At 47.0% G+C, this 9,834-nt stretch overlaps 1 protein-coding gene across 2 annotated transcripts; it reads right to left on the reverse strand.

The window, feature by feature from the left end:
• Positions 1-322: 322 nt before the first annotated feature.
• LOC135401681 (serine/arginine-rich splicing factor 6-like) lies at positions 323-9,445 on the reverse strand. 2 transcript variants are annotated; one of them, XM_064634202.1, is made up of 9 exons: positions 9,293-9,445; positions 8,178-8,298; positions 8,033-8,103; positions 7,218-7,286; positions 5,889-5,958; positions 2,992-3,065; positions 2,825-2,935; positions 1,312-2,019; positions 323-961 (listed from the first exon to the last, which is right to left on the reverse strand). In XM_064634202.1, the coding sequence occupies exons 2-9, from the start codon at positions 8,295-8,297 to the stop codon at positions 565-567; spliced, it is 1,620 nt and encodes a 539-aa protein (XP_064490272.1). In that variant the 5' UTR covers position 8,298; positions 9,293-9,445; the 3' UTR covers positions 323-564. The 2 variants fall into 2 exon arrangements, with proteins under 2 accessions (XP_064490272.1, XP_064490271.1); XM_064634201.1 differs by having other exon boundaries at positions 5,889-5,979.
• Positions 9,446-9,834: the final 389 nt, after the last annotated feature.

Below are 9,834 nucleotides of genomic sequence, written 5' to 3' on the forward strand. Positions count from 1 at the left end.
GATGGAATACGCCCGATGTTAAGAGTATGCTGGAATTCCCTCTCTGGATAAGTCAGATCCTAAGAACCAATGTGGGTGTGACCTTGAGAAAAGAGCAATCTTCTTTTTTTTTGCCAAAAGCAAACTTCTGGCATCATTTGTTTAAGCAGATAGCTGCCGAAAGCATGAGGGAACTTTTATGGAAAAATTCTTTTGGTGCTCATCGATGATTATCTCCAAGTGAGCAGCCTTCAACCTAATTTCGGATAACACGTCCCCAGAACATATCTGTAGGTTTTGATGTGCCAAGTCGTGTGTACTTAAGTACAAAATAATGTCCCGGTACAGCGGTGGGGATGTTTTTAATGGTATGTTCAGAGCATCACACATGAAAAGATCGTAAAAGAAAAACAACCAAGAAGGTACGTGTGTCTTCGTCAATTTATACACATATTCGACTTTCGGCACGGTTGTCAGCATTTCTTCAGAACGCTGGTTTGCATGTATCATTCATCGACAACATAATGTGAATTGCGAGATAAACTGGGGAATGAAAAAAAAAAAAAAAAAAATTGGTTTGATAAATCAATCTAGACCATTCACATGCACACTGCCGCTTCTGGAAGAGTCGCGGCTATGGCTGCGGCTACGGCTCTCGCGCTTTGGAGTATCCGATCTAGACCGGCTGGCTCGTTCTTTGCGTGGGGTCGGTGACCTCGATCTGCTCTCCTGCTTTGCCTCTCTCTTGACGGAAGGTGACCTGTCTCGCGACGGCGACTTCCTTCGGCTCCGGCTGGTGGTGCGTTGCGGTGAGGGGGATGATACCTTGGTGTGCTTTGTAGACTTGCTGCGACTTCGGGAACTGTGCGATGGGCTGCGGTCTCCAGATCCACGCTCCCTGGATGCTGCCCTACGTTTAGAGGACTTCTTCTTGGCTTTTGAGTCTGAGCGACTGCGTTTTGGTGACCTTGGTTGAGGAGACCTGGTGCAGAGGCAACTCGATGCAGTTAGAAAAGGGGAGACTGTCTACGTTCAATGGCATCATATTTAAGGTACCTAGTCACCAATCATCTTATAAGCATATAGTAGGTAGACAGGGTGACGAAAACATAGGTTACATGCATTAGATAAGTGCGGCAAGAGTGCTCAGCAGTAGCGCCCCCTAGTGGTACCTGCACGCAACCATCCCTATTATTAGCCTATCCTAATGCACACAAGCCGTTGTTTCCGTCGCCCTGTTGACTCTCTCTAAACGCTGAGTATGACTTCCACGATTTTATCTGCACACACACTATGTATTTTATCAACATCTGCGGTGAGGGCAACGCTCACCTTGAACGCAGTGGCGAACGACTGATACGCCTCTTCAACCTGGGGCTCTCTGCCTTCGGACTCCTCGAACGGCTAGACCTCTTCGGAGATTTGTCATTCCTCGAGGCGCTGCGACTTTTCCGCGGGCTACGGCTCCTTTGAGGGCTGCGACTCTTCCGCGGGCTACGGCTCCTTTGAGGGCTGCGACTCTTCCGCGGGCTACGGCTCCTTTGAGGGCTACGGCTCCGCTGTGAGCTGCGGCTCTTCCGTGGGCTACGGCTCCGTTGCGAGCTCCGGCTTCTTCTTGGGCTACGGCTTCTCTTTGGGCTTCTTTCTGGGCTGACACTTTTCTTGGGACTGTGGTTACTTTCTGGACTTTGACTCCGCTCCGGACTTCGTTCGGGAATCTGCTTTGGGCTGCGACTCCTCTTGGGGCTACGGGTGTGTCTGGGACTGTGACGGGACCCGCTACGACTGGAACGGCGTTGGGATACGCTGCGTGACCGGGATGGGCTGCGACTGCGCCGTTTGGGGGACCTTGAGCGGCTGCGAGATTGCTGTTTCGGCGATCGTGAGCGGCTGCGAGTGCGCGACCGGCGGCGCTTCACGGGTGATCGCGTCCGGCTTTTGCGACGCCGAGATCCCGACCTGGAACGCCTCGAGCGGCGCTCCCGGGAGTGGGAGCGCGACTTGCGTCGCCGGGACCTGCTGGCAGAACGGCTTCGTGATCTGTGGGAAAGGAGCGTCATGCTGATCATCGAAGCAGCCGATGAGATTAAAGGAGTACAGAGGGCCATACAAAAAAATTTCAGAGATGAAAGTGTGTGTGTCATTATACCGAGTAGCATGAAAGGTTTTGATGTGTGCAATTTGTTTCCCAGAAAAAAACTCGCATAAACGTAGCTCCGCGCGTTCACCCTTAACTCGCCACTCCAGCTATAACGAGGATGAGGAGGTATGATGGCACGTCACCGATGACGGCATAAGGAGACACGTTCTGGTTCGCCGGTCAGTGGGGGTCAGCGCCGTCTCTCTTTGCCGCCGTAAACCTGTTTTGCCAGTTTTCCCGGAGAATTGGGGATAGAAGGAGCGGCCGAAGCATTACCGAGCAAGGAGAAAGGCTTTATCGGAACCCCGAACAGCCGAGTAGCAGACGACAGCGGAGTAGCAGACAACATTTCTCTAGGCCAATCAGCGAGCGTTCTCCTTATAGCGTCAGCGTGAGGTTCCAGGCAGATCACAGTCTGGTACTGCTCTTCACCACCGTTGCGCACGGTCGCTTTTTGCGGCGTATTTTAAATTCAATTTCCGCGATAATTATGACTCTGCGCACGGTGCATCTTACTGGCCTACTTAACAGTTTTATAGGAAGTAAACTGGGTGTTAAAAATGACTTCTGCGCTACTTTAAATGTTGGCACCATTTTTAGCAATTAAAGAGGTGTGAAACAATTTCCAAACTTTTGAAGAAATTACGTCGTAAATATTGATGTGTGTGTGTACTAAGTGTGCACATCGAAACACTGTGCGATCACCTTTTGTGGGTTTTTTCTTCGTAGATCCTGATACGCCGTCCGTTCAGTTCAGTGCCGTCTAGCTTTTCAATGGCCCTGCGCATTTCATTGTAGGAAGCAAACTCCACCACGCTGGAAAAAAGTAAAAATAGTTTATTTTCTGTAGCACAGCGAGCGAGGCCTCTTACCCTTCGTTCTTCCTCCTCCGGTGGGCATCGGCGTAAGTGACGTCCCCGACTTTCCGCATGCGATCTTTCAGGTCCTAAGGATACGACATAAAGGGGGGGAGACACAAACACCGCTCACTAAGTGTGCCTCTGCCTCTCTGCCGAGAAAACGCCACAAGCAGCCTAGCTTTTTTATAAACGTCAACATCGTCGCACTTTCAGTTACCGCACAAATGAATGAAGGAACTGAAAGCGGATCTTGCGCGTGCTCATCAACAGGGTGGCCCACTTATACGTTGGACAGGTTTGTACAGAGAGAGGTTTAATAACTCGAGCCCCCGCAGGCTGAAGCCTTCTGGCTCCCAAACGCATCGATAAAAGCTGCGGAAAATAATTTCCAAATTTTCGCTATCCGCGGGTCTAACTGTCCAGAGCCACCCAAGACTAGTGATTGTGCTGCATTACATAGTTGCCGTGAAACTGAGTAAGAACCGATACAATGCGTACGTGAACCCCCCACCAGTGTGCTGACAGCAAGGAGGAGAAAGAAACGATGCAACCACTGACACTCATAGAGTAATGGTTATCCAACAAATTTCCCACTCCACATAGTACATTCTCGAAAAAGCAGATCATCCCACCGTGCTGAGAACAATCATCATCATCATCACCATTGTCACCAAAAGAGAGAGAGAAAGTGAGAGTGAGAAGTGGGGGGAAAGGGAATCAGCATGAGGGGGAAACAAATGTTCACTTATTTACCTTCGTCGAGCAGAGGCGGTTTTTTCCTACACAAAGAAACAGTGTTGTGGCGTCCACGACAGCCCAGGTTGCCACCCTCGGCACGCCCGCACGCACGCCCTCTTGCCCGACAACCGTTAAGATGCCCACACAGAGAGAGAGAGAGACTCAACCCTGGGACCAGGGCCCAACCGAGCACAGCCAGCCCGAGGACCGTGCTGCCACCTCTATAATCAAACAGCGCACTGCGAGGAGGAGTTGCAGCACACCTGCTCAATTTTCCCCTAGCACCTTTTTTGCTGCACCCACAATGTCCTATGAGCTAAAGCAACATGTAGTAGTATTTCACACTGTTCCAAGCTTTCCTATAAATACCCGCTTGTTTTTCCACCACCACCCCCCCACAACACACACACACAGCAAAACACACTCCAGTGTCCAAAGATTGCAAACGTCGATCAATTTTTCTCCGCGTCCTACGCTCTTAAAAAAAGACAAAAGGGTGTACTTGAACTCTCCTTTTTCTTGCCGCATATATCACTCCCTTTTGGAGAGTACAATTACAGTCGGACCTCGTTTTATGAACCCTCGATATACGAATTCCCTCAACTTACGAACGGCTCCACAGGGAACCAAACTTTTTCCGTGTATTTTGACCTCGTTTTACGAACCCTCGATATCCGAACTATGAACGGATTATTAGGGAACGGACCCAAAGTAGCAAAGCTATTCTGACCTCGATGTACGAACGGGCGTTATGAACGTACAGAGGACAGGCCAATGGACCGGAAGATAATTAAAGTTCCTCAGGACATGCTGCCGAGGTCAAACATACAATGTCCCAATGTCGCTACGTTCCACAAACATGATTCACCATTTCCCGAAAGAATAATTCGGGCGTTTACAGCCGAACGGTTGTGAGTTTGGACCAGGTCTCCGAGATGGAAACATCTTGCCGTTCCAAGAGAAGGCGTTCAGTCGTGACAGCCGGTGACAAGCGTGATATTTGGCGTTGGAAACAGTGTCATCCGCGCGCGACACGGTACTTTGAGGACCGGGTGGATGAGTCAAGTGTCAGACTTCTGTCATCTCTTCTCTTAATCCATTAAACAGGATAGATCCTGTAGAAAGTATGGTGCAAAGCACAATTACGCAGTATTTTCAAAAATAAAACTTATTCAAATCAATTTCCCGTGTTTTTTTTAGGTATTTGTGCACTGCACTCCTCGGACCTCGATTTACGAATACCTCGATTTACGAACGATTTTCTGAGAAACCAAGGGTGTTCGTAAAGCGAGGTTTGACTGTACTCTAAAAAAAGGAGTCTCTTCGCTCCCTTTAGGGAGTAGGGTTACGCTCTAACCCCCTGCTGGAGAGTAGTACTACTCTCCGGCAGGGAGTAAGGGAGTAATGTTACTCCCTTGAGGGAGTGATGAGACTCCTTTGTTGAGAGTAATTGTACTCTCCAAAAGGGAGTAATATATGTGGTAAGAAAAAGGAGTTAAGTACACCCTTTTTTTTTAAGAGTGTACAAGGATTTCGCACGTTTTTTTTTTAGCTTTTAGAACATTGGATTCATCGTTACGGGGAATGGATTTGTTACTGCAGATATACAACGGCGGTACAAACTGGAGACGACGTTTTTCATTGACCTTGCCTACATCGGTGCAGTATCGAAGGATTTATCTTAAATTTCCCATCAGTTTCAACTACAATAGATGGACAGACACCTCATGCAGCAGAGACCTGCTTATGGATATACAGCGACGTAAGCATTAGCACATGCTCTACTGCCAGTAAAAGCACAGCTTCAGTTTGCTAACTTCGCAGTTCTAAAAGGAAGACATTTCAATCGAGCTCACTTCTCGATACTGCAACAAATTAATGCATTAACGTATGTAACGGTGGGGTATGAAAGAGCGCAATAATTTTAGAAAACTTTCATAGTGCAAGTACAAAAAAAATTGCACATTGTATACCTGTTTAGTGCCCCGCTAACATCCGTGGATGGAGAAAATCAATCAATCAATTTGCAACCCCTGACACCGTCCCAACATGTTGCTGAATTTGGGTAAAAAACAGGCTAAAGCTACAGAACAGCCAAGGTTAACAGTGATTTCCTGTCGTTCAACTGCAGCAGATACGAAAACTATGCCCAAGAAAACCCCAGTGGTTACCTGCCAGCTGATGCGCGTGCTCAGGTTCTCGATGACGACTCTGTAATCTGTCCGGGTCGGAGGTCCGTACCTAGCAGAGGCAGGGCCAGAACTGCAGCCTCATCTATTAACATCATGTTCATCCAGGTTCACGGAAATCAAACAGGTGTGACGGCTCTGAACAGTGCGCGGGTTACCTGCAGATAATATTGGTTTCCCCCCCCTAGTTTTCCGCAAATCCGCGAATTTTCGGGGAGTCGGTCGTGCCTCGCGGAACCTGCCGTTGCCCTCAATCGTGTATTGCTGGGAACATGAGTGACCCATCCTTACATGTGTCACACGTGACAACCTTTGTTCGTCTTCAGTGGGAATGTCACTTGAGGATTTCATAATGACAGGAATTCGGGGAGAAATGAGGTTTGACCCGAATTGGTCGGTGGGGAATAACCGGGCGGAATCGGGTTTAACCCGAAAAAGTCGCTCCCTAAATGTATTGCAAATTTATGTAAGGATTCCAAGTCAGCTGCAATATTTTTGCGCGTCAAACCCAATCAGTCGTGACCGCAATGCCCGACGTGAATTATACTGCTGGTACTTACACGGCTAGACGTGTCGCGACAAAAGAAAAAAAATTTAACGACGGGAACACCCGGATAGAAATTGTCGGAGTCGAGTGGAATTTTCTTTGCACACTGAAAAGTTACAAAAGGTTTGAAAAGCACACGGAACGAATCGGTAAGCCGAATCTTGGGAGAATGCTGCAGCATTTTTTTTTGCTTGTTTGCTTTAGCCAGCAGAATTCCAAGTAGTATTTGTAAATCCTACTATGATACTGTTTTTATGCCAATTTTGCGCAGTTGGTTACTTTTACTCATGGAACGCGACAGGGAAGACAGAACCAGTATCTTCTGGGCTAAAAACAAGGTCCTACTTAAACATAGTGCGATCTACAACACATGGTCATGGCAGCGGAAACACAGACACGGGCTTTCTGCGTTTGAAATTATTTGTACCGACGACACTGTGATCCTCCAGGATGTCCGGTTAGGGTGCGCCAAGTTTTTAAAAAGACTGGACACTCTGCACGAACGACACCGACCCAATGCTGGCAGAAGTTGCGTATTGTAGTTGCCAGTACCTGTATTTAACTGTACCTAATTAATTAGATAAGACTAATTAGCTGACGTCAATGAACGAGACGTTGAGCTGCCAGGATAATGTCGACGGGACATCGCTACGGAACTGTGTTCAACGAAAAGCCCTACTAAAACAAAGCTGCAGACTTTTAAGTAAGCTTACTTAACAAATAGAACTCTATAAGGCCTAAATAGTCATGTACTATCGACGTACTTGTCAACCCAGCTGCTGCGAGAAGCAGTAGAGCGCCGTGCAGTTCCATGGGCAAGTTCAACCACAATTCTGGAAAAGAAAAAGAGACAGCTTGCACGATGGGCCACTGTAAAGCTACTTACTTAAAGGGACAGTCGCATCTGGAAACCAATCTATGAAGCCACTCTGTTTGGCATCAGCCGACAATCTACTAGGCTAACTTTTTCGTCAGAAAGGTGCTTAGATATTAAATTTAAAAAAATGTAAAGATCAGCCGTGCCTCCGCAGCTGCAGAGGCACTCGCGGCAGGGGTGAGAAGGAGGCGTCCAGACACCTGCGGCATTCCTTTTCTCAACGCCACGCCTTTGTTGGTTTTTATGGAGTGACATTTTCCCGTTTTTCCAGAGAGGGAATTCCTGCATACTCTCAACATCCGTCGTCTGCTCTTATCATGTATTCCGTCGAATGAGAGCCACACAACGCCACTATTTCACGTGCGATTTTACGATACCGTACTCAGCGGTCAACGAGGAATAAAATGACACTATAGTTTCAAAACTGACTGCAACGGGTGGGGACCGTCCCTTTAAGGGAGCAACGAAATGACACAGCAATGCTCAAAAAACTTGTTTCGTTAATCAAGCAATCTTTTGAGAGTCACCATGTAAAATATTTTCGCTATCTCATTACTACACAATTTAATTTACAAAAACCCTTAAAAAAAGCGTCCTTAGCGGTGCAGCCCGACACTGGTGGCATGATATTGTCACGAAGCGTCAGTCAGCGAAAGTCAGATACAGAACTCGTGGCAACGTCAACATTCGTGATATGCTCACCTTTCTCCGTCGAGTTCCCTGCCATTCAGCTCATACACAGCGTCGTCCGCGTCGCGGTAATCGTCGAATTCCTTCGAGAGCAAGGCACAGCACAATGAGACGACAATAGCCGTAGCCGTAGCCCTAGCCAGAACTGAGAACTCACAACAAAGCCGAAGCCGTTCTTGAGCAGCACCTCCCGGATTTTCCCGAAGCCACGAAAGAAACGCTCCAGGTCCCGTTCCCGAGTTCTGTAGCTCAAGTGACCCACGTACACCCTCGTCATGCTGAAAGATCAAACCATCTTATAGCCAGTGCTGCAAAGTAGTCCGGCAGAGAAATATGAAAAACGAGAACCATTTCAATAACGCATCATAGTCCGTTATTTAATTACGACTGTTTTGGCGGGTCAGTCACGGTTAAGCACGCAACACGTGAAAACTACCTCGGACTGGATCCACTGTACGTCTTGTTTGGTTTAACATGTACCACTACAAATTCATTTTTCGAACATGGCCGATAAAATATGTGACAGGTGTGGCTAGGACAAAAAGACTGTGGAACGTGTGTTAAAATGTGAAGGTGAGGAAGATATTGAGTTTCCGAAAATTTCCGGGATCCTGGAATGGTACATACAGTGATCGGCGTTTTGTAGTTTGATCCGGGATGCAAGCCAATCACCTGCTAAATAAGGAAAATTCGAGAACATCCAACTGCCTCCATCCATCCGTTTGATTATTCCTGCTTGTAACCTTTTCTCCTGGGTTCTCATGCATTTAACCCGCGTGACTTGAATGATTCCAACCAGATGCGACTTGGAATGCGACGGAAATAGTCGAAAGACCTAGCAATTTCAGTGAAGCACGCTTTATGCAACTGCAACGTTTTCTGCATAAACACAGCGAAAACAAGCGACGATTCGATCTCAAAATGAAAACCTGTAAGAAAAAATGCCACCATCAGTACTAGCGAAGACTGGCACAGTTCGATTGGCAAAGCAGCCGAAAAATGCAGTGACCTCCTAGGCATCACGTTGAATTTGTGGCGTTTTTCAAAACACGCTTCATGAATCACAAATTGAGGCACTGGGCTCAAAGTGTTGCAACAAGTACAGAAGAACAGTGAATACAAGAGTGCTCATTATCTTTGTACGGTTATTTAAAACGCCCCTTATGATTAAAAATAAAAAATACACGACGATCAGTCAGCTTGCGGTAGGCCTAGTGAATAAACTGGAAAGCAAATAATTCTATTATTTCTTGTCACTCTTGCGATACTTACTTTTACTATGTGTCGAAACGTGTCTACGAACGTTATGAGAGATTACAAAGTACTTGGACTGCGCAGATCCGGAGTTATAGACTTTTTTGGCCGGTCAAAGAGAAACATAAGCTGACGCCATCAACCCCATCAACCATAAACTCTTCGCACTCGCGGGAAGCGCAGGAAGATAGTTCGCGGAGGAATACACGTTCACACAGTTTCAAGTTACGAGCAAACAACGTTTGAAAAACGTTTGAGAGCACGAAAAAATCGAAAATAAGTGTATTATTGTTGTTATTGTGTGCATAAAGTTGTACTAAATCCCTGAAGGTGTTGTTGAAAGAGTCAACGCGCTTGATGAAGACGTACGAAACTGAAACTTGTGTAGGCTTGCTTGCAGCAAAATTCGCTTGTAGCATTTACACTTTGGCATTTATCTCTTTCGAATAAAACGTTTGAGTAACGTTGTCTCAGAAAGATGTTTCCATTTCGCCTCTTAGATGTCTTGCGAGGGGCGTGAAAGTTAATGGTTAACGTCCGTCATGATGTCCGTCACCGTA

The sequence above is a fragment of the Ornithodoros turicata genome, chromosome 7 (genome assembly GCF_037126465.1).
Source record: "Ornithodoros turicata isolate Travis chromosome 7, ASM3712646v1, whole genome shotgun sequence".
NCBI lineage: Eukaryota > Metazoa > Arthropoda > Arachnida > Ixodida > Argasidae > Ornithodoros > Ornithodoros turicata.

What these genes read in the sequence shown, in the direction of transcription:
- LOC135401681 (XM_064634201.1), bottom strand. Translation starts at nt 8,297, where the DNA reads ATGACGAGGGTGTACGTGGGTCACTTGAGCTACAGAACTCGGGAACGG. An exon ending in AGGGAACTCGACGGAGAAAG is followed by an intron (nt 7,287 to 8,032) that starts GTGAGCATATCA and finishes TTTCTTTTCCAG; the next exon opens with AATTGTGGTTGAACTTGCCC. An exon ending in GCACGCGCATCAGCTGGCAG is followed by an intron (nt 3,066 to 5,888) that starts GTAACCACTGGG and finishes TCGTATCCTTAG; the next exon opens with GACCTGAAAGATCGCATGCG.